Raw genomic sequence first — 24878 nt, 5'->3', positions numbered from 1 at the left:
CGGGGCTACTGCTTCGCATCAACATTATGTCAACAACTTCTTTTTAACTCCTTCCCACAACCTCACTATTATTTTATAAATAAATTAACGTCATGTGTGTTTATTCATGCATCTATATTACGATAAATTCACAATCGATTGATCCTGGACTCAATTATTTTTAACTTTTATCTTAATCACTGCCAGCCCTCCCAGTTAAAATGGATTTTTGGATTCTAAGTCCGTCAATGGCAGTGAATAAGCCCAGTCAAGATATTTTCATGTTTTTTTTTTTTTTTTTTTTTTTTTTTTTAATACATTCAATGTTTGAAGATAAGTGGTGCGACTAACAGACACAGCGCAGAGACAATGAGTTGATTTTTCACAATTTTGAAGCCTCATTTGATCTATTTGGGTTTTATTTTTGGCAGGGTTGTTAAGAACACGCTCCTCTGTGTTACATAACATTTCTTTATTTTTTTTTAACTTGACATGTACCCTAATATGCAGAGGACCACTGCTATATTCCTCATTTCCTGACTTTCTTTGTTTTTTCTTCAGCTCCACTCCTCCACTAAACCATTGGACACAGTGTCACATTTGGCTGCGCTGCACCAAACCCCCTCCCACGCTCTGATCCCGGTCGGCGGCAAATTTCTGCTTCTCCAACTCCTTGTTGGTCTCCTTGACTTTACGCACAAGGCTGTGGAGCTCGTGCGTCTTGTCGTTCAACATCAGGATGAGCTGCGTCCTCCTCTTGGTGGCCATTTCTGCGTGATTCTGCAGGAGGTCCTTGCTGTTCCTCAGCTGCCTGTCCAGCACCTGGTCAAACATCAAGGAGCTCCGCCTGTTTAGGGACTTGGTTGGGGGATTCTTGCACGCGATCCTCACAACTTCCTCCAACAGGCCGCCCATCGGTTGCCGGTCGTCCTGGAGGTGGAGCGGTGGCTCCAAGGGCTCTGGAGTGGAATCCTGTAGAACTTTCCCAGATTTGGACTTTGTCATCACTTCAAGCTGCCATGAGACTTTTTGGAGCTCTGTCTCGGCTTGGAACACCTCGTCAATCTTCTCGTTGATTAGTTTAATCAGAGCCGTCCTCTCCTTGACTGCAGTCTCCACGTCTCTCTGAAGAAGCTCCTTCACATTTTGCAGCTGCCACGTGATAGTCTGGTTGAGCCTGGTCTTCCGGCTCCAGTGTTCCTGGAGCTGTCCCGCGTCCTCCTGCAACCCTGGGACCAGGTTGTCCCCCGCTACGCTCACGAGTACACCCAGGTCGATGCCGAAGAGCCGTAAGCAAACCAGAGCTTGGAGCTTGTGTATTTTTTCCATCACTGTAGCCAGTTTGGTTTCCAGATCTGCATGCTCCTGATTGGCTTTCTGCTGGACGTCCAGGATGTTTTCACAGAACTTCTTGCGCATCTCGTCCATGTCCTCCTCGAGTTGCTTGAACTTCAGATCCCGCGAGTCGTAGTCGCACTTGAGCTGTTTCAGCTCAAGACGTTTGACCCGCTCATTGGGGTTCGTCTTCATGATGGGGTTCCTCAAGAGTTTCCGGAGTTTGATGATTTGTGCCTGGACTTTCTTTTGCTCTTGTTTCAGCATCTTGACATCCAGCGATCTGTCCACACGCTGGTTTTTGTTCTCCTCCGTGGCAACAAAGACTTGGATTTGCTTCCTCAGCTTGTCCTTATGGTGCAGGTCCTTCTTCTTGCACTCATTGAGGAATGCGTCAAACTCGCTGAAGCGTTTGTCGTGGTCTTGCTGCAGACTGTGGATGAGGCTGCTCCAGTAGTGCTCCCTCTCACTCAGTTTGGTCTTCTCCTTGTCGGTGAGGTCGTGTTGGAGCAGGTCCAGCTTCTTCTTGTACTTTTGCTCCGTCTGCAGGAGCTGCTCCTTCACCTCCTGTCCTCTCCGAGCCATGTCTTCGTTGTGCTTGGCTTTCAGTGTGCTGACAGTGTCCTCGATGTCCAGCTGTTCGTCCAGTATCATCTCTGCACGTTCCTTCTCGTAAGGCTTAATCTCCGTGTCGTCAGCCTTGCGCACATGCTTTTCAAAGTCCTTCTGGTGCTTCTTGAGATCTTCCTTGTAGAGCTTGATTTCTCCCAAATACTCTTTGATGTCCTGTCTGTGGTTGAGCTCATCCGTCTCGATTTCGTTGTACAGGTTGACATAAGTGGCATTGATCTCCTCCAGCTGTTTGCCCGTCACCTCCCAGAAGGTGCGGAGCATGTCCACCTCCAGCTGGAACTTGTTCCTCTCCTTCATTTCTGTTTCCACATCTTTTTGGAGCTGTTCAACTTGTCTTATGAGGGCCTTCACCTCCTCGGACAATTCGGGCGGAGGCTCGGGTTCTGGTGGTGCTTTGGGCTTCTTTGCTTCCTTTTTGCCTTTGCCTTTCTTGGGCGGCATCCTTACTGGTCCAAACTGCTGCCTCCAAGACTAGCTTAATAGAATGCAACTAGGTGGACACAACCAAAATCCCCACAAAGGAAAAGAAGAATGGAACGTTGACGCTCACCAAGCTATCCTGTGAACATTCATGACACAAGTGTGACATCATCAAAGCTTTGCTTGGCTGCTTCAAGTCATAGGTCCTTCTTTTGATTCCTTGTGACAACAAAGGCACGTGTCATGGCTACTATTAGCATTATCTTATCTTAGATTATTTTTGGCACAAGTGGTTAGCAAGTGTACCTCAGAGTTATGAAGTTCGGAGATGTCATCTCTGCTCCGGCCTTTTACTTGCGTTGGTTTTCTCCGGGTCGTCCGGCCTCCTCCCACATTAAACCAAGACACTAAACCATGGCTGTCAAACAAATTTTCATCAGGGGTCGCATCATCGTTTCCCTCATAGGGCTCTTGCGACTGTGACAACCATATATATAATCACCTCATAGTATTATATCATTATTCCAGCTTTTGACGATTAAACTGAAATGCAGTCATGTTGACATGTCATCTTCAGGAGTCCACACACGGGGATGTAGCTCAGTGGTAGAGCGCATGCTTTGCATGTATGAGGCCCCGGGTTCGATCCCCGGCATCTCCACTCTTTTTCTTCACGCAACCTCGATCACGAATATGTCTAATTCGTTCTGGCACGCTTGTAAAATCATTCAAACTACAGTAAACAAACAAATGTCCTTGGAGGGAAAATAGATTTTAATCTACACATTTGATCTGATGCACATTGAAGTAGTTGATATCACTTCCACTAACTATAAACCGTTTTATTCAGAATACTGTATAGATAAACGTGTATTTTAATTTCAAACGTAAATCCACTCGATACAAACACTGATCCAAACTAGATTTTCGTTTTAAAAGCGCCATATGTGTCCGCCCGAGCGGTAACTAAGGAGATCAGTTTGTTTACTGTACAAGTCTTTCTTTTAACGTCATCAGACAGCGACCTAGTGCGGGTCCTGAGTGCACTTTCAAAGTACCCGGATGTTTATTCTTGTATCTTCTTAGCAAGAACGCAACTGTTAAAATTGCCAATTATCTAAATTTTAGACAATATGCATATCTCCTATCTTTTTTTTTGGGGGGGGGGCGGTAAGTGTATTTGTGACCTTTTGCTAACGCGATGGCATCATAATTACGATCACTTTTCAAAAGGTTCGCTATGACGTCGTAATGATGGCGACTGTTCCCTTAGCAAAATAGTGTGTACTTCACAGGACGCGAAGCCAAAGGCACCCATGAAGTCAGCCTCCTCCATCGCACCGAGCGACGCCTCAGCTTCGTGTTTGCTCTCCAAGTTGTCCGTCTTTGCAAGATGCTAGCGTGAAGCTCGTCGCCCAAAGCATCTAATTAGAGAAGAAAACCAAACTTTATCGACACGGGTTTGGCTCGCGCGAGCTTCTCGCAGACGTGCAAACATGCAGCTGAAGCATCTGAAGACGCTTTTGACACCTCAGGTAAGAAGTTAATTTCGTCGAGGCTGAACTGTGGCTTGACGAGAACGATATTAACTTCGAAAACAGCGAACGAGATGCTAATTTTCTCTTCTGCTTCAAAATGTACATCAGGATGTAATCCGTATTAATAATCGGGTTTGCTTGTTAGCATCTTTGAACGTCTCATGTGTGGTGCGTTTGCGATATCTGTAAAATTCAACTGCATGAGACGCCCTCTCAAATAACAATGCCAAGAGGTAGTGCATTACATTGAATAACACTCCCTAAACTTACTTTCAATATTTCGAATGGCAACTGCACATCTCTGTTGCGTTTGCGGTCTCAAAAAAAAAAAAAAAGGTTAGATTGATTAGCTCGCTATTAGTCTGTGAACAAGAAGTACATTACAGTGACTAACACTGGTTTCAACATTTAGAACTGTTAAATGGCTTATCGACTGACACACAACATCATATATGGCTTTTTTCCCTCCCTGCAGGAGGCTTCGGCCAAAGTGACTTGCATGGCCTGGGCCCCTAATAATGGCAAATTAGCTGTTTGCACCGTGGACCGAGTGGTGCTGCTCTATGACGAGCAGGGCGAGAGGAGGGACAAGTTCTCCACAAAGCCCATCGACTCCAAGGTATCCTTTGTCACCTGTTGTCTTAACATGAACATACACACATCATTAGTAGCGTCTCGCACTCATTACCTAACAGGTGGCTTAACAGCTGTCTGGTGTTGTCTTGTTAGTATGGGAAGCAGAGCTACGTGGTCAACGACATGGCGTTCTCACCCGACTCCACGAGGATCGCCATCGGCCAGTCGGACAACATCATTTACGTGTACAGGATCGGAGAGGACTGGTAACATGCAGCGTCGCGTCGGTGTCTCGCACTTTCTGTGTACATGTGCATAACAAACTATTCTCTCCTTTGCAGGGGGGACAAGAAAACCATTTGCAACAAATTTATTCAGACAGTAAGTACGGATCATTTCATTTTTGTTTGTTTGTTTGTTACTTGTTCCTTTTCCCAATGGGAATGTGAGCGTGCATGTAGAACAGGTGAGCGTAGAGGAATCATCAATTATCAGTGATGTGGGTTTTTTTTCAGAGTTCTGTGACGTGCCTGCTTTGGCCAGCAGAGCATGCTATCGCTTATGGTTTAATGGATGGAAAGGTAAGAGCAACATTGCCACTAATCAACCCACAATGTGGTATTTTCTTTTTATCCAAGTACTTCGCCATAAAGCAAGGAACGGTATTGTATCGTGTATGGTTTTATCGATAATATTCTAGTGATCGATCAATCATACTTTTCTTTTAGCGGTGAGTCCCGGTTGCTGACATGGAAATAGTAATCATATTTGATCATATTTGTGATTCTTCACAGGTTCGCCTGGCCAACGTTCAGACAAACAAGTCATCGCCTATCTACGTCACGGAGTCCTGCGTTGTTTCGTTGGCATCCAAGTAAATGTTTTATTTCTTAATACCCCAAAGTAAGTATAAACGTGTTCATTTTTTTTACTGTATGTATTCTACTCAGCGTTTCCGGGAAAGGCATTCTGTGCGGCCACGCGAACGGGAACATTGTTCGCTACTTCTTTGACGACGAAGGCTCGGGTGAATCTCAGGTAAACTCAAACTTCTTTTCTAATAAGTCCAAGTCAAAACATTAACTACCACTTGCGCAATCTAACAAGATCTGAAGCAATAATGGTCCAAATGTTACAGAAAATAATATTGTACCAAAAAATACACAAATGTAAAGAATTAGATTAGAAAAACCTGCGTATTCAAAAGCACAAAAATATTAAGGCCAAAAAAAACATTGACTGAAAAATATGAAAATATCAACGGAAAATTACATAAGTATTGGCCAGGAAAAAAATGCTGTGGCTAAAAAAAAAAAAAAAGTTAAAAGTTGAACAGAATTTTAAGAAAGTCCGAAGTAGAAAATGTTGGACAAAATATAAAAATATCATAAAAAATAGAAAATGATTCTGATGAGCAATATGGGGAAAAAAAGCAAAAGTATTGCAAATAATACAAAAGTATTCAACATTTTTTCAAGACAAAGTGTAATGAAAAATGTTTCCCTGACAGAGACAAAATTGTGCATTATTATCTTTGTAAAAAAAGGAAGCTTCCCCTTTTTACACAGGGGAAGCTTCTGACGCACGTGTGCCCGCCGTACGCTCTGGCCTGGGGCGCCAACAGCGTGGTGGTGGGAGGCTGCGACAAGAAGGTTGTGGCCTACAGCCGCGAGGGGCACATCCTGCAGACTTTCGACTACAGCCGCGACCGCAGCGAGAGGGAGTTCACGGTAGCCGCCAGCAGCCCCAGCGGACAGTCGGTGGTACTGGGCAGCTACGACAGGTTGGTGAGCGGCGGCGTTGTTGTGGGGGAAAAAGTAACTCGTTCGAATATAGAGAACACCTGAAATACCTGAAATACCTGAAATACACAACCTGCCGCACAGGTTCTGACCAAGCATAGGGGAGTCGCTTTCCTGTAATCTCATTTGTATCGCTGCTCTAATTGAACGCCAAGGAACACGACTGTACAGTGGCGCCTTGAGATGAGAGTTCAGTTCTTTCAGTGACCACGCTTGTAGCTCAAAACACATCTCAAACCCATCTTTCCCCATCTAAATGAATGGAATTGCTTTAATCTGTTCTAGTTTTCCCCCCAAAAATGCTGTAATAAGACAAATAGCACTCTATATGTTATATATGTCTTAATTATGTTACACCTTTGATTGATGTTTGGTTTGATTGTAAACTTGAACTGGGAGTGGCAATGAACAGCTTGAAGCCTCTATTTTTTTTTTTGTTCACCATCTACCAAGCTGCTGCTTGGTTTGAAGTGAGTTGAGTTGCGTTCACTGCCACCGTGAGTTATCTCAAGTTTTTGCACTGAAGTCAAAGCAAAAAAAAAAACAAAACAGCCAAATGGAAATTGATATGTCAGAACTCGTAAGTTGGGCGGCACTGTAATGAAATGAATGTAATTATGAAATGAATGTTCCATTCCGCTGTCCAACCGTGAAGATTTCTATCCTGTCCAGGCTGCGGGTGTTCAACTGGGCGCCTCGGAGGGGGGTGTGGGATGAGGCCAAGTCCCAAGAGATCGCCAACCTCTACACCATCACCAGCTTGGCCTGGAAGAGGGATGGATCTCGGCTTTGCGCTGTGAATAATTTGTCATCTCAATTTATGGGGATATACAGTACAATAGACAGTAACCTGTTTTCTTTTTTTTTTTTTTTTTTTTTTACAGGGGACGCTGTGCGGGGGTGTGGAACTCTTTGACTGCTGCCTGAGGAGGAGCATTTATAAGAACAAGTTTGAAATCACCTATGTGGGCCTGAGCCAGGTACCATGGATCACAAACAGCTCAGTTCTCTCACACTGGATTAGCAGGATTACACACAAGAATTACTAAATATAGAAGACCTGATGGTTCCAGCAGCCTGATTGAAAGATGGAAAACGTAACGGACAAGTTGCAAAAGCATTAGATCAGTGGTTCTCTTTTTTTATTCATCAAGTATATTGTGCGAACAAATGATTATTTATTGCATTTATTATTATTATTATTTTTTTTTTTACCAAAAGTAGATTTCTTTTTAAATTAACAATATGACTCAAACATCTGGTGATAATCTTAACAAAAGATAGAGGAATTTATTTGCATTGCTCCACAGGTCATCGTGAGGAATCTGTCGACAAGCGCCCGGTTGGTCCTCAAGTCGTACTACGGCTACGAGATCGAGGAGGTGAAGATCATGGGCAAGGACCGCTACCTGGTGGCCCACACCTCCGACACCCTCCTGCTGGGTGACATGCTGGCCAACAAGCTCAGCGAGGTCACACGTTTGACTTGAGTACACAAGACGGCAGGCTTTTTTTTTTTTTTTTTTTTCTTCCCACCCCCTATAATTATTTTGCCCTCATTTTTTAGGTGGCGTGGCCTGGCGGTGGGGGAAATGAGAAGTTATTTTTTGAAAACGAGTCGGTAAGTGCCCACTTGAAACCTTTATGGACAAACACACAAAAGGTCAATTAACGAGTTAGACAAAAGCGAGGTGTTATTTCATTGAGTTGCAGGTGTGCATGATTTTCAATGCCGGCGAGTTGAGCTTGGTAGAGTACAGCGACAACCAGGTGCTGTGCTCCGTCAGAACTGAATTTATGAACCCTCACCTCATCAGGTACTGCACACCAATGCAACACCACGAACGAAAATATCTCAGTCATAACCACACGATTTATTAATTGTGGAGCTGAATAGATAATTGCGGGGATACATTTTTTTCCCTGAATTGAAAACACTTTTAGTACGTGTTGGATTTAACATCCCCCATAGACGGGAAATATCAACGGGCAAGCTCGCCATTAATTTAGCAATATGATTATCATTGTGGGTGTAGTTTGTAGTGGTGGTCTGCATCATACAGGGGGCTGCTTCTGATATTTTGGTCTTGTTAAACCGAATATTAGACTCGTTACACAATAAACAAGTTGTTAAATACTTGACTCAGCAACTCAAAAACGTGTCTTTCCACTTGAATACACTAGATGGGGGTGTAAAACTGTTTAGAAATAATTACTGCACATATTTCAAGTCAAGGACTTATATATACTTATATATATATATACTTATATATATTATATGACTTTTTTTTGGGTCAATATGTCAGGGATATACAAAAGAATCGAAATGCTGTTCATCCCGCTCTAGTACCAAAAACACTTTATAAAAAATAAGAAGGCATTGAATAAATACAGTGATAAAGAAGTAGTTAGCTATGCGCTTTACATTCAATGAATCATGCGTGTTTTGTGTGTGTCCAGTGTGCGTGTCAATGAGAGGACGCACAAAGGAGTCCAAGACAACAAAAAGCTTGCGTACCTGGTTGACCTAAAGACCATCGCTGTTGGTAAGCGTGCATGTGTGTGTCCAGTTACGCACGGTCACCTTGAAAAAGAAGATAATACCGGCCCCTTACATGTTTTTCCAAACTGCTCACTCTGACCGCTCGTCTGATTTAAAAAGCAACCGCTTTGCTGATCTTGAGTCTTGACGCAAAGCCAGACTCATCTCCTCTCCCCTCCGCTCCTCAGTGGACCTCGTGGCCGGCTCCACCTTGGGAAGCATCAGCCACGACTCCAAGGTGGACTGGCTGGAGCTGAACGAGACCGGCTGCAAGCTGCTCTTCCGCGACAAGAAGCTGCGGGTGAGACTGATGAAATTCAAGCGTGGGAAGTGTAGTGAGCACGGACACAGCAAAAGGCTCCTTCGAAAACAACAAAAAACGATATAAAAGAATGCAGACCTCTGCCAATATTGTCACCAACCAATGAGTGAATGACTACCACTTAGGATCTAAGACCCCACATTTTTTCCTGGGATATAATTGTAATTTATCCGTATTAGCATTAATTGTTACCCAAATAGAATTGGATACATGTCAGGAGAAAACACATAAAGAAAGTTACACATGAGCAAGAAAAAAACAAACAAACAAACCCAACAAATCCACAAAACATTTCCTTCCCAGCTTCATCTGTACGACATCGACAGCGGCGTAAAAAGCACGCTGCTCAGCTTCTGCTCGTACGTCCAATGGGTGCCCGGCAGTGACGTGGTGGTGGCGCAGAACCGTGGAAACCTGTGCATCTGGTACAGCATCGACAGCCCAGAGAGCATCACCATGTTCCCCATCAAGGTGAGATGTTACATTATAAAATTTTGTGTTTTTTTTTTTTTTTTTTTTTTTTTTGTCGGGGCTGGAGCCTCTTAATGGCGTTTCTATTCATTTCAATAGGATATGATGATTTGAATCCAAAAGTGTTGCTCCGTCTGCTCTCGCTCACTTGCAGGGCGACATCAAAGATCTGGAAAGAGCGGACGGCAAGACGGACGTGCTGGTGACCGAAGGCGTCAACACGGTGACGTACACGCTGGACGAGAGCCTCATCGAGTTCGGCACGGCAGTCAACGACGGCGATTATGGAGCGTACGTACTCCGCCGTCTTCACAATGCAGTGTTATATTGTGTTTTTTTTTTTTTAACAGTATACTTACTTGCTTAAATGCCCTTGCGTGTGAGAAAGGAGAGCCACTTTCACAGATGCACGTTTCAGCCAGGAGAGCATTAAATCAGAACCACAATGAGCAAACTCAGTGTGCACTGTATAAAGGTCAAGTGTTTTTCTACAGCCCCCCACTGAACCCTAACCAATGTTTGCTTGTGTATGTCCGCAGTGTCACGGCATTCCTCGAGACTCTGGAGATGTCACCAGAGACCGAGGCCATGTGGAAAACGCTCCGTAATCTGGCTCTCGGGGCGCGTCAGGTGCACATTGCTGAAAGGTTTGCTAAGTCCACACGCTCACGCACACACGAAACTCGCCAATTATTGCAAGGGCGTGTACGATGGTAGAAATGTTTGTATTTATAGTATAACCAGTATCAAGCCAACATGGAGGCTAACTGTTTTTTACTTTAGCACATTTTTCAAAAATGCAACTTTTTGAGGCCCAGGTTGAATTGATTTAGTATATTTACAAAAAGCTTGCCATTAAGTGACTTTTTTTTCCCGGTTGTTCTGTAGATGTTTTGCCGCTTTGGGCGACGTCTCCACTCTTCGCTACCTCCACCAAACAAACCAGATAGCTGAGAAAGTTTCAAAGGAAATGGTGGGTGTTTATCTATAGCGTACATTCACGACTCGCACAAAGATCCTGCCTTCCCAAAGCTTAGTTGTTTTTTTTTTATCCCCCTGTATGTCCAGGGTGGCGATGGGATGACGTTTTATCAAGTTCAGGTTCGCATGGCAATGCTGGACAAGAACATCGAGTTGGCCGAGATGCACTACGTGGAGCAGGTTTGGCTGCGGAGAGAGACTTTAGGACAATCGGTCAGTCCAATGCGTGACGCCGAGTGTCCTGTGTTGTCGTAGAACGCCATTGACGAAGCCATTGAGATGTACCAGGAGCTCCACATGTGGGACAAATGCATCGCGGTGGCCGAGGCTAAGGTTGGCTCAGCCCGTGGTCCCGATGGACTTCACGCAACTTCTGGCGACTGACTTGAACGTTTCGGTGACTGAAATTAGGGCCATCCGGAGGTGGAGACCCTGCGTGGGAATTACTACCAGTGGCTGACTGACACCGGCCAGCACGAAAAGGCTGGCGAGGTGAAGGAGGGCGAGGGAGACTACCAGGGCGCCATCAACTTGTACCTGAAGGCGGGGCTCCCGGCTAAAGCCGCCCGCCTGGCCGTGAGCCGGCCCGACGTCACCGACAACGGCGACACCGTCAGCCGCATCACCGCCAGCCTCGTCAAGGCCGAGTACTACGAGCAGGTGGGTGGTCGTTGATCCTTTGCGGCGGTGCGCTCTCTCACTCTGCCCCATCTACTGTGCCAATGTCGAGTACTGCTTACGTCGTTACCGTGACAACCAGAGGCAGAGCTACTGTAGGTGGGTGTGACAAGGCAGGCTGCTTGCCCGCTTTAATAATAGTCTGTTTTTTTATTTTATTTTTTTATTTTAGAATAAATGGTGTAATATTACAGGATTGAAGTCGTTTATTATTGAGAACAAATAGTCTTTTTTTTTTTTTTTTTTTTTAACAACAAAGGGTTCTTTTTTAAAATAAAAATTGTAATGTATTACTATACTGGAAAATGTTTTTTATTATTATTATTGAAATGACTTTCTACTTTTGTCAAATTACTTAGTTGGATATCATATTATGACTTTATTGTGGAAAAATATGACTATATTCTCCGAACATTAAACTGCTTTATCCCAACAAAATAAGTCTTTTGTTCTTGTAAAGATTTTTTTTCTCGATAAAATATGGTCTTGTTTTGGTAACAACGTTTTATTTCCAATGGGATTTAGCGGTGCGCATGGTAGTTATGTTTAATTGCCGTTAGGGTTACGAGGGGCTCCGTGGCAAAATTTGAGGATAAATATGTTGTTTTCCAGGCTGGCGACTTGTACGAGAAGACGCGCAGCCACCAGAGAGCTTTGGAGTGCTATTGCAAAGGAGCCGCTTTCAGTAAAGGTACAGGAAGTTGTCACTACCACACACACACACACACACACACACACACATAGAGCTTTGTAATATTTGAAAATGTTCCTATGTGGTGCAGCCGTGGAGCTGGCTCGCCACTCCTTTCCCGCCAAGGTGGTGAAACTAGAGGAGGCCTGGGGGGACTACCTGGTCCAACAGAAACAGATGGACGCCGCCATCACACACTTCATCGAGGCCGGGTAAAGTAGTCTGAAGTGAAGTGAAGTGAAGTGAGAGAGAGAGAGAGAGAGAGAGAGAGCAAGAGAGAACTTTTTTGGGGGGCCAGATGGAGAGCTGAGAGGATGACTCACTCATAAAACCCAACGTGGACTTTAATACTTGCAGTTTGTAGTGTCGGGGAGAACTTTTGGTTGCCTAATTTAGCGCCGTGAGAGGACCAACATGGGCAGCGCGGTGACCTCGTGGTTAGCATTTCTTCCTCAGAAAAACATGAATGTTAGCTTCGTTGAAACTCTAAAGTGTGAACGCGTGTGTGTCCTACGTTTACTGGCGATGTGGACATTGTTCTTTGAAATGTGCCCTGCCATTCGCTGGCGACAAGTCCATTGGTTGTGTCCTTGTGCTCCAGATCGCCCATGACTGGCGCTGCAACCTACAACCGCTTTCATAAACATATTGTCAATTTGATCCCTGTCAAACAGAACTTAGGGCTACAATTCGTCGTACAGGGTGATTCACACGTTGTACATGCTTTTTTTTTTTCTCGGCCGAATGCAGCTGCTCCATCAAAGCGGTGGAGGCGGCCATCGCAGCTCGCCAGTGGAAGAAGGCCGTCCACATCCTGGAGCTCAACGAGGACCCGGCCGCTGCCGTCTACTGCCTCAAGATCGCGCAGCACTACGCCTCCATGCAGGAGATGGAGGTGAGCACACTGGAAACACAACTACAGCACTTAGCATCAAGTCATTCCCATCATAGTCATTAACTCCCATTAAATGTTTGCAACTAATAGCCAAAGTTGCCAACATCATGACATGGCAATAATTCAAACGTCGACAGCCTTCAGGCTCAACGCTGTGCGAATTGTGTGTTTGCAAGTTTGTCACAGCGCTGTGAATAAAAGCTGACGGAGAGAGCGGGACAAGATGAGACATAAAATGCAAAGAGAGGAATAAAAGCGACGCAGGCCGCCAGTTGTGATGAGCTCAGCTTCACCGAGAGCCGCCTCCGCGAAGCTGAAAATAGTCATCTATTTGCGTCCGTTTGCTCCACGGGCACATTCTACCAAAGTCGTTAAGATAACAAGCTCGCTGCCGCCTGCAGGAAAGTGGGACTCTCTGCAAACTATAACAATAAAGACCATTGAGGCGCACGCACTCCTGCGTGAAACAATGACGTGACACTTTTGAATTGGCAGAACTGCAAAATGTACGTTGATTTCGGCTATCTGTCCATCATCACTCGATTTAATGTACTGGATTTATTATTATTTTTTTTTTTTTTTACACATTCACAACCACATTAGAACAAAAGTGACGTTCGTTGGGACACTTTGCTTGCTTCATGCCTACTCCTGAAATGTTTGCATTTTATTTAGGTAACATATTCCATTGTGTACTTAAACGTAATTGTCCACACAAAATTGAAATGTGTGCAACCTGAAAAAAAAAAAAAAAAAAAAAAACTAAAACTATTACAACTTAATATTAATGTTTAAAAAAGTAACAAGAGAGATGAATTAAATTGTGGCTAACTGTGCAAAATGGATCACATCTATCAAAGCTGGCTTGACATGACATTTAACTTGAACAACAACAAATGACCTAAAAGCCAAATTTGTCAGCGATGTGCTGTTTGAACGTTCTCAATGAACATTTTATGTTCGATTGAAATTTGAACAAATGTCGATTGGAGTGATTGAGCGTGTTTGTATGTGTTCTGTAGGTGGCAGAGCAGCTGTTTATCAAAGCAGGCCACATTAAGGACGCCATTGACATGTACACAGCTGTGGGATGCTGGGAGAAAGCTCACAAGGTTCCCTTTGTGTTTTTAACGATTAAACGTTGAACCTCAATGACGGTAGTAAAGATGCTGTTGTTTTTGTGTGCGACGCAGTTGGCGCTGACGTGCATGAGCAAGGAGGAAGCCACCGAGCTGTACGTGCGGCGAGGTCAGGAAATGGAGCGGGACGGCAAATTGAAGGAAGCTGAAAGGTAAAAGTGGCTCTACTTGCCTAAGATGCTAACTTGTTAATTTCAAAGGAAAATAACAGCATTTGTATGTCTAATAAAGTTGTAAAATTGAGTTCTCTACCAGTCACCTGATTCTCTCCAAATCCGTCCACACATTTTGAAAATTTGAGGCCAAGTTTGCTCAGTGACATGAAATTCAGCAGACACAGGAAGTCAGCCATTTTGGTTGAAATCAGGTTTCAAAATGAACTTCAACTGAACACAGATTTTGTCCTGAAGCCAGTTTCACTTGGGAACATCAAACTTGGCAGGCATGACCCACAAAAACGTCTCAAGCAGCCCCGCTTCAAAGGGTTCCTTCAAACGCAAACTCCTTGAGATTGTATCCCATTGCTAGCAAATTGGAACCACACTGAATGAATATTCATTTCTATATTTTCGAGATAAAGTATTTTCATCTGATTTTGCAAATAGAAGACGCGAATACTTTCCCTCAGGTTGTTCTCCACCGTGAACCAGACGGACCTGGCCATCACCATGTACAAGAAGAAGCAGATGTTCGACGACGTGGTCCGCCTGGTGGCCAAACATCACCCCGACCTGCTGACGGAGACCCACCTCCACCTGGCCAAGGTGAACTCCACACACACCTTGTCGATGTCCTGGTGAGGGATGGGCAATAAATCCATTCTATCCATTCATTTGAGTTTACAATTTTCTCAGTCGGGTTTCAGACTTTACGTTCCAGACATTGCGCACGTGCATACGTTGCAAAAGCCGTGATTTATACACGGAAAAGTTTGACCCGAGGCAAGCGCTTCCGAGCCCAAAATATTTTGTCGACATCGGCTCGACTCACCTGCACAACTCTACACGAGAAAAGAAAGAAGCCGAAAGAGTGAAAGACTCGTATGACGATGTCAAATTGGTACAATTTTTGTAATATTTCTGTGCCGTGTTAATGCTCAACCTGCATAATTTTACAGGAGCTGACAATAATATTACGCAAATGTACTTTCTTCGGAATAAAACCTGACTTGTTTTTGATGAACACTGCTACGCAACTGTATTTTAATGTTGGTCATTATGGTGGTTCTTGGAGAGCTAAGTTCTATTGGAGGTGGTACCACTGTTTTCAGCAAAGGGGATAAAAAAAAAATACAAATAAAAAAAAATCACTGAAAATCAGACATGGGTTTTTTTGTGAGATTTTTATCACCGGGTCGTAGTTTGCAGTGCGTAACGCAACTTAGCAGTTGTTGGTGACTCGTTTTCTGGGCTGCAGGAGCTGGAAGCCGAGGCCAAGTTCGCCGAGGCGGAACATCACCTGATGGAGGCCGAAGACTGGAAGGCCGCCGTCAACATGTACCGACTTCGTGACATGTGGGAGGACGCCTATAGGGTACACGCAGACCACACACGCACGTTCTCTCTCTCTTTCCATTCTGCTGCACGACATGGATATATGCGCACACGCACACACATACGATAATATATTTTGTGCGTCAGATTGCAAAGAGCCACGGCGGCCCCAACGCTCAAAAGCAGGTGGGCTACCTGTGGGCGAGGAGTCTGGGCGGAGAGGCGGCGGTCAAGCTGCTCACCAAGTTTGGCCTGCTGGAGTACGCCATCGAGTCGGCGTCAAACAACTCGTGAGCGCCGTGTCGACACTTGCAGCGCGAGCGGGCGAGCGTCCTAATCACGTGTTGTCGTGTCGTTCTTGTAGTTTATTCGATTTTGCCTTCGAACTGGCTCGTCTTTCCAGCAAGGATAAGATACCCGAGATCCACCTGAAACACGCCATGTACCTGGAAGATGAGGTACATATGGAGCTACCACACGGAATTTCCGGCCTGCTGCTAAAGCTTCGCCTTTTGCTCCCAGGGCAAGTTTGCAGAGGCGGAGCTGGAGTTCATTAAAGCGGGAAAGCCCAAAGAAGCCGTGCACATGTGAGTATGCATGCGTCGTGTTTCTTATTGCGCTTTGAAAACCCTTCCGATCCTACACAAACGCTATCGATTACAAGCCGAACTGATGACATTTGACGGCGATATAGGAGTCTAAACCTGTTGTTAACTCATGAAATCAACCCATGTTCTACTGCTGATTACGAAAGAGAGGGAAAAGCTAGCAACACTTATTTTTTGGGGGTGAAAGAAGAGAGTCTCTTCTTCTTTTGGGTAAGTTGGGCTCTTATATTGTCACAATGCTCTGTGGGTCATAAAAGATCAGTCAAAATGCTCTAAAACGGCCGGCAATATGGTTAACGCTGCTTTGAAAACAGCGAACGGGTTTATTATTTCAGTTGCCAGCAAGTATGCAATCCGGATCAGATCCAGCTGGAACTTGATTTGGCATCTATACATCTCATAACATACACTGCAAAACTAGACTAGAGCTATCTAATCATTTTTTTTTTATTGCAGTTGTTATTAGTGTGGTGTTTTTGTTTCATCACATTTTGACAAATAGTGCAATATGGATGCAGATGCGACTTGGTTTGACACTACAGTTTACTGGTAGTCTCCACAAATTGGACCGGATTGGATTCGCTCGAGCTAATCTGTTTAATTTCCTCCTACTCCTTTTCAGACTAGCAGTACAGGATATTTATACTGTAGGTCTTATTTAAAAAAAAAAAAAAGTTTGATTGTTTTGTACGGCATGTTTGAAATAAACTTCAATCGATCAAAACCTCCATTATGTGAGTTATCTATATTATGTAATTGAATCAAATGTTCTCTCATCAATCTAATGTGATCCATAATGCCGCTGTTGCGGTTGTCCTGACGATGGTTGTCGTTGCAGTCCGAGCCTGTTTTTCATATCTCCACGCTTCTGTAAAGATGCATGCCTCCTCCTGTGGCACTCTTCCATAAGATTTGGACCTATTGCATCCAATTCTGGATAGTGGAGCTATATTTGGAGAACACAATTTCTGGGACGTGCGCCTGCTTTTGCATCCTTTCCAGGTACGCGCACAACAAAGACTGGGCCGGTGCGCAGCGCGTGGCCGAGAGCCACGATCCAGACAGCGTCCCGGAAGTTCTGGTGGGACACGCCAAGTTCTGCTTTGAACAGAAAGACTACCAGAAGGCTGAAGCCCTCCTGCTCCGAGCAGAGAGATCCGACCTGGCTGTCAAATACTACAAGGTCAAATGAACTTTTTACTTTTGACTCCGATTGATTTGATTCTATTTTTCTTTCCCAATCACTGGCCCACTACTTTAGGCAATCCCACTCTATTGCAATGTTTCTCAACCTTTATTCAGCCGAGTTACATATTTTACGTGAGCAAAATCGACGGCACACTGCCCCAAAAAATGTTTGCTCAAAAAAGTGTATGCACTAAAATAACGTTCTTGGTTTACTCACAGATTGACTTACTCAGTGTTTAGTTAAAAACAAAACTATTATGCGCGTGTATGAATGGCAACAGGTGAATACATAGGTTATATGCTGAATACACAAATATCGATATTATAGCGTTTATGACGTGGTTGATGATGCGTTTGTCAGGACGCGGACATGTGGAGCGACGCCATGCGCATCTGCAAGGAGTACCTGCCCAACAAGCTCTCATTTCTTCAGGAGGAGTACGAGAAGGAGGCCACCAAGAAGGGAATGAGGTGAGGGCCTCATCTCTCACACGTGATGTCAAGATGATTACAGTCACTTTCCAATTTGTCTGTAGAACATAACTAAAACGGTCGCATCTCCCCCAGAAGCGCGGCTTCACTCTACACGCATTTAGATCTCGGCGTAAATGGAGTCGTACCTCCTCCGCTCACTCCTCCGGTTGCCATGGAGCAAAAACTCTCCTCTGATTAGCTCAGCATTCATCTGCTCACCGGCCTCGGCGTCTAATGATGCTGAGAGATGTCGGCTTTCAAAAGAATTTCTCTCTGGGGGTGACTTGAAGGCCTTCCACCAGTATCACGCACGCACAAAGCTGCAGATCCTCCGCTCAGCCCGACCAGGAATAACTTGGCAGCTCGCCTCCCCCTTGACGACTGGCAGGAGAAAACATCAAACGTTACCCGTGGAAACCATGGAGGAAGATATGGCCGTTTTAAGCAAGACAACACTGAATTATTCAACTCTTGGCTTCCTTTTGTGCGCACCGATTTTTTTGATTTTTTTTCCCCCGCTAGTATGTGATGCAGTCTGCCTTCTTAAATGGAATGAAGAGCGAACATGAAGGGTGAAAAAAAACACGTTCCACATACAGGCTTCGTTTAGGTCAAAACAATTTGGAAATTGCCGTTTCATTTGGGCTGCAGCATGCTGGTCGAGGGGTCAGTACACGTCGTACGTCTACCTCACAGTTCTGAGGTTGGGGGTTCGAATCTGATAGACATATCCTCGCTGTCGGTTAGAAATCGTTTGCTTTTGTGAAATATTAAAGGATTCTTGTCTGATCTTTGGGTCGGCGTGAGCACAGATGGTCTAGAAGATGGATGGATTGGATGTTTAACTTGTACAATTGACACTAAATAGACTCTTAACCGCACAATTGATGATGTGTCCGTGTGTTCGTCCAGGGGCGTTCAGGGTCTGCTGGAACAGGCTCGGGAGTGGGAACAGTCGGGCGAGTATTCCCGGGCGGTGGAGTGTTACCTCAAGATGAAAGATGACCCCAATGCCGCACTCATGGAGAAGTGCTGGATCAAGGTGAACCTCTTCTTCTCCTTTCCTCCTCCTCTATTTAGACTCTCTGTGGTCCACCCACAGGTAGAAAATCTTATACGACATGTCAGGATGTACCACGTCCGGTTCCGCACAGATGTATCACTCTCACGTCTTTGTGTCAAACTAAGAGCCCTGCTGATTTTCATGTCGCCAACATTAGAGATCGGTGCATGTTTCCAATGAGTACTTAAGCCATGTCCACATACACAGAGAGACATTTTTTTTATTATATGTTTAAAATCATTCCGACATGTACATTATGTTTCAAATCAGTTTTCTTATGTTTTCGCACATACACTGAACACTGTGGAAACTTTCCAAAAGGACAAAAAATGTTTGTCTGTGGACAAATGGCCAAAACAGATGAAAATGTGTTTTTATTTTTTTTATTTATTTAATTTTTTTTTTTTTAATATCTATGTACACGGCGACATGGTAGTCTAGCATAGATGTTTGATGTCCAACACTGTGCTCGGTTGATGTCGTCTATCATGGAAAGTGGGATCTCTTTCTGCCGCGGGCCCTGAAAAGTGTTATTGACCGGATCAACTTGTTTGAACTGCGACTGAGTGGCCTCGTGTCGTTAAAGCAAACGTGATGGCCTTCTGCTCGGCCGAAATTTGACCGTCCAAATTTGTGTGTCCAGGCTGCCGAGCTGTCAATCAAATTCCTGGGTGAGGAGCGAGCAGTGAAGGTGGTTCAAGTTGTGGGTCCACGCCTGGCCCAGCTCAGGAAGTACAACACTGTGGGTCCACACACACACAGTTTGATTGATATATATATATATATATATATATATATTTTTTTTTTTAACGTGTCCACGTGTCATTTTGAAGGCCGCCGAGCAGTACTTGCACGTAGGCCTGATCAAGGACGCTATCGATGTCCTCATGGAGGGGGAGGAGTGGAACAAAGCCAAGAGGGTGGCCAAGGAGCTGGAGCCCAGGTATGACACATGCACACACATACACACACACACACACACCCCCAACACACTCTCTCTCTCTCTCTCTCTCTCTCTCTCTCTCTCTCTCTCACACACACTCACACACACGTCCCACAGGTACGAGAGCTACGTGGACCAAAAGTACAAGGAACACCTGAAGAACCAGGGAAAAGTGGACTCTGTAAGTCCAATGCACGCCCTCTGCTATATGCTTTGTTTGTATGTGTTGCTGCTTGGTGTGTGTTAAAGTAGCTGTTGTTTGAATGTTAAGTGTGTTTCAAGCGGGGTGAGGGCTAAAACTCTATTAAAAAAATAATAAAAATTCCTGTATGGCAGACATTCACCTATGGCGGTTGGGCCTGGAACGTGTCCCTGCAATAAACATGGGGTTCACTGTATCGCCAGTAATGTAACAAGAATATTTCTATTCCAGTTCTATTTTTTTTTTTTATTTCATATTGATTTATACCCAACAATCAGTTAGTCGATGATTGATTAATCATGCCTATTCCCTGTGTAGGATAAGAAATGACCAATGAATAGCGGGCATTTCCAGATTGTTCCGTTTCTATTTGTTTTCTTCTGAATGTGGAGATACTTATTTTTAACACTCTCCAAACTAGAAATGGCAACGATGATGGTGACGATATAACGATTGTGGTTTTGCATTCAGCTCGTGGGCGTGGATGTCATGGCTGCTCTGGACATATACGCTGAGAGAGGCCAGTGGGACAAATGTTTGGATACGGCGTCCAAGCAGGTAAAGAAAAGATGCAAAGGTGGCAAGTCGCACGTGCATTTCTGCTTTTGTTGCTATTTCAGAACTTTAAGATCCTCCACAAGTACGTGGCCTTGTACGCCACGCACCTCATCAAGGAGGGCTGCGCCCTGAAGGCGCTGCAGCTCTACGTGCAGCACGGAGCGCCACCTAACCCACAGGTAATACGAACAAGAAGCAGCATTGGAGGAGCCATATTCTGTGTTGCAGATTAGGGGTTGAATCTTGGTTTGTCACGTCGATTATGAGGGAGGGAAAATGGCAACGCCTCGGAAGTACCAGTAAATATCTTTCCCTCCCTTTTCTCCTCAGAACTTTAACATCTACAAGCGGCTGTTCCTCGACACGCTCCACCTTCCCGACGCTACGGAGTCGTACCGCACTTGGGCCGACCTCCGCAACGTTCTGCTGCAGCTGGTAGCCTCAACAGTCACAAGTTGCAATGTCATCGTCGCCTTAAAGAAATGAGTCAATATGTCCATCGTTTCTTTGTAGTTATCTCTTTATTTCTTTCATTTTTTTTGACATCAGTGTGAAAACCTTGTCCAAGTCGGCAGGCGAGAACTCTTCGGCTCACGAGGACTTTGAGCAGATGCTGCTGATCTCACACTACTACGCCACCAGAGCCGCCGCTAGCGGGCTGGAAGAGCTGGTACGCGCAACAGTTCTGGTACAAAAGTGAAGAATTTTAGAGGGGCTGCTGGAGAGAGTTCAGTGTTCTAAATCCTCAAAACTGCTCGGGTCGCACCACACAGCCCATGGCTTTGTAAACTTTTGAGCTCCAGGGCCACATTTGATTTTTAAAATGGACGGATGAGGAGTTGACAAAAAAAAACAACAACAAAAAGCCCACTAAAAACCCACTCGTTGTTGTTTGAAAGACGAGCATCTCGGCCAAGCTGTCCGTGTCTCTGCTGCGTCACACTGACCTGGTCCCTGCGGACCGAGCTTTCTACGAGGCCGGCCTGGCCTGCAGGGTTAGTACTTCTTCCCTTGTGGCTCATTTTCTCCACGTTTTTTTTCTACCTTTACATCCCGTTTTCCTTCTCCCGACAGGCAGCCGGCTGGGAGAACATGGCCTTCATCTTCCTCAACCACTTCCTGGACTTGTGCGATGTGAGGCTCCTTGTAATGTAACGCGTCAAACGTAGCACTTATCATAAATTGTCCTTTTTTGATAGACAGTGGGGCCTCGGAATGCGAGTGACCCGACTTATTTGATGCCACTCTTAATTGAAGTTTACTGTCAAACTAAACGTATAACAAAGAGAATAACACTTTGTGTATTTAAAACCAAACAACTTTGCCTTAAGAACGCCCCCGCTAGCTGCTTAATGCTAACAAATAATGGCAAAACGCCATAGATGGGCTAACGATTAGCATTGATATTCATGGCGGTATAACCCTTTTAAGCAACGGATATTTAAACAAACGGAGCAACACGTAGACAGACAATATAGGAATACTCACAGGCATAAATTCTTTATCCTCTGCGAAAAACGACCAATATTATTGCACCTTATTGAGTCATTCAGCGTAGTTGTCTCTTCTTCGCTTCTCTGTACAACTGTATTATACTGCCCCCAGGTGGCCAAGGCGGGCACGTCAGTAGGAGCAGCACAATGATTTGAATTGAAGCATTGCATCATTAAGCACAAACTGATTCATTCGTTGCAGTCTGTTTAATGATGTTATTACTATGTTTTTATCAAATACAATGTCGTAGAGGCTTATTTGGCTACTGTTTTTTTATTCATACACCTCAATGTCAATTAAACCGCTGCTCTGTATTAAATATAAACACGTCTATTGACTGCTCCGTGCCAGGCCATCGCCGATGGGACGCTGGACTGTCTGGATCACTCGGACTTCTCCGACACGGACATCCCCTTCGAAGTTCCCCTTCCCAGCAAACCTTGTGTCCCTGTAAGGACCACTGGATGGCCCTTAAACACACACACACAGGCGCGCCACAATACACACCCATCAAAAGTGTGTGCGTGATTGTTACAGGACTCCCGGCGGGAGGAGATCCGCAACTGGGTCCTGACGGTGGCCGTGTGCGGTCGCCTGGAGCAGGTTCTGCCACGAGATGAGAGGAACTCGTACGAGGCGTCGCTGGTGGATGCCGACAGCGGTCTTCGCTCGCTGCCTTGTGTTCTCACCGGTAAAACACACACACACACACACACGCACACAGATATTTGGCTGCAGAGCCATAGTTGGGTGTCTAAAAATGTCTAAATGTTTTCCCACGTCCAGGCTACCCCGTTCTAAGGAACAAGATCGAATTCTCGTCTGCGGGAAAAGCTGCCAATAAAGAAGACTGGAATAAATTCCTCATGACCACCAAGGTGAGTGAGGACAGATGAACCACGTTGATGTTTTGCAAACGACAACATCGCCGTGTTTTTCCTCTTAACGACTACGCAGCATTTTTCAAAAAGAGGATCAACACGTTTTAGTTATTGTCCCTCGTTTGGATTCATGCCGTGATTGGACTCTCTTGTGCACGTTCAGACCAGCCACAGTCCAGAGTGTCAGGACGTCCTGAAGTTCGTCAGCCAATGGTGCGGCGGCCTCCCCGCGTCCGGATTCTCCTTCCACTGACGCCTGCAGAAGGTTCTCAAGGATTCCATTTTTAAATTATTTATTATTGATTTTTTTTTTTCCTCATCAGGTCGGCAATTTTTATTTTATTTTTTTGCGAGGCTCGCAATGCAGTTTTTTTTTAGTCCACCTAACTCAATTTCTTTCTTTTTTTTTTTTAAACAAAATAAATAAGAGCTTCACAGGATATTTAGCCTGGAATAGCAGTAACCTGATTTCAATCCTGCTAATCCCAAAATAGGATTTAAGATCTCAAACAGCGTTATTTATCATTATTATTACTACAACTCTCGATAGTTTTTTTTTTTTTATTGTGTGTTTGTTTCCCCGTGTAAGTGGCCTCAAGCGTCTTATTTTGTTTACTCCCGGTGAGTCCATTCACATTCAAATGAACTGAACTGAGTGGTCGTGTCGATCGACGAAACTTTCCAGATGTTGAGGATGAAATACACACGCAGACAAAAGTGTTGGTAATAAACTAGCGAAAAACAGGCAGTTTTATTTCTGCTCACTGAAATAATCTGAAACGAAAGAGACTGGAATTTGCCCAAATGCACATTGACAAACCACAATGTCTGTGTGACGATTTTTCTTTTATCCGCGTGTGTGTTTGCGTTTATTTCTCAACAGTTACGATGACTGAATGTTGTCAGATCCTTCCGGGTAACACAATATTTTCTTATTTCTGTCATCGTATCCTTCTAGGTGAAAACTATTCATCCAAACGTCATGGCAACGCCTACATCTGCGGTAGTGTCACTTTTAAGATCTAGAGATCACCTAAAAGATGAACACGTATATTTGTTTCATGTCCACTTGAATATGTATTATGTATACGTACTGTATTTATATTCTAGACAAGTGAAGCGGTGTGAATATAGTGCGTTTGTAAAGTATTCACATTGCTAGAATATTTTTCTCCATTTTCCGTTACACCCTTATTCCAATTATTATATTTTTCTACACACAACGCCCCATAATAACTCCATGAAAAAAAAGTGCCCCCGCCCCTTCCCATCCAAATGTGTTTTAGAAAAAGAACAACTGAGAACTCGCATGTATTACGGGGCTCTTGCGTGTAGAATTTCATCCATTTTTCAAATAAGGCTGTGACGTAACACAATCTAGAAAAAGTGAAGCGCTGTGAATACTTTCTGGAGTTTTTGATTTTTGATTTTTTTTTTGCATCCTTCTGAGTTGCCTCATCTCATCACCATGGAGACACATTCCTCCATCTCTCAGGAGAAGGGCTCATGTACTCTCTCTGGATGGCGTCATCACCAACTTTTGTTTTTCGTTAGAAAGTCAACGTGCTTTGAGGACGCACAGACAAACCAAAGAGTCGCTGGCAATGTGTTTACCAATGTCCTTTATTTGGTCGAACAAATACAATAAATCGTCATTTTAAGCATCCTGTGCACATACTATTGGCTTTTTTTTTGTGTGTATTAAAATGAAAAAAGGCCATCCACACACACAAAACACAAATAAAAACTTTATTTTATTGTGGCAGTACCGTTTACAAAAAGATAATAATGCTGTCAGATAGGGTTTACTTTTCTGCAACTATACCGCATCACACAGAGTTTTTGAATATTTCGGTTGCCATATTTAGTTGTATAAAATACTAGAAACCTCTACAAACCATACAGACACAAGTATTAGTTGTACAGTAGAAAACATCTGCAATTTTCATAAAAACTGCAGTACATCAGTGTA

The 24878-nt window shown here is 44.3% G+C and overlaps 2 protein-coding genes and 1 non-coding gene across 3 annotated transcripts; 2 read left to right on the top strand and 1 right to left on the bottom strand.

The window, feature by feature from the left end:
- Positions 1-381: 381 nt before the first annotated feature.
- Positions 382-2513, bottom strand: LOC133417127 (dynein regulatory complex subunit 4-like). The gene has a single exon (XM_061704637.1). It carries the CDS (start codon positions 2386-2388, stop codon positions 574-576), a length of 1815 nt encoding a protein of 604 aa, XP_061560621.1. The 5' UTR covers positions 2389-2513; the 3' UTR covers positions 382-573.
- Positions 2514-2956: 443 nt separating this feature from the next.
- On the top strand, positions 2957-3028 carry trnaa-ugc (transfer RNA alanine (anticodon UGC)). The gene has a single exon. It is a non-coding gene; the product is annotated as a tRNA-Ala (tRNA).
- A 586-nt stretch (positions 3029-3614) lies between these two features.
- On the top strand, positions 3615-24572 carry ift172 (intraflagellar transport 172). Its single transcript, XM_061703686.1, is given in 49 exon segments — positions 3615-3902; positions 4381-4524; positions 4635-4747; positions 4823-4862; positions 4997-5062; positions 5276-5355; positions 5432-5519; positions 6050-6264; positions 6956-7079; positions 7168-7263; positions 7594-7755; positions 7851-7904; positions 7997-8100; positions 8744-8829; positions 9014-9126; positions 9451-9618; positions 9773-9909; positions 10158-10265; positions 10507-10591; positions 10687-10779; positions 10855-10932; positions 11011-11259; positions 11890-11968; positions 12060-12180; positions 12719-12863; positions 13886-13975; positions 14057-14154; positions 14631-14766; positions 15419-15535; positions 15643-15785; positions 15860-15953; positions 16018-16082; positions 17106-17286; positions 17653-17762; positions 18678-18807; positions 19472-19570; positions 19662-19771; positions 19889-19952; positions 20445-20531; positions 20594-20710; positions 20862-20966; positions 21081-21089; positions 21091-21201; positions 21431-21526; positions 21606-21665; positions 22377-22475; positions 22563-22716; positions 22812-22903; positions 23070-24572. Coding segments are annotated over 49 exon segments (5244 nt in total). The 5' UTR covers positions 3615-3863; the 3' UTR covers positions 23160-24572.
- Positions 24573-24878: the final 306 nt, after the last annotated feature.

Source organism: Phycodurus eques, chromosome 18, assembly GCF_024500275.1.
Source record: "Phycodurus eques isolate BA_2022a chromosome 18, UOR_Pequ_1.1, whole genome shotgun sequence".
Lineage (NCBI taxonomy): Eukaryota > Metazoa > Chordata > Actinopteri > Syngnathiformes > Syngnathidae > Phycodurus > Phycodurus eques.
The sequence above is the reverse complement of the archived record's forward strand: the minus strand, read 5'-3'. Positions and strand labels throughout refer to the sequence as shown.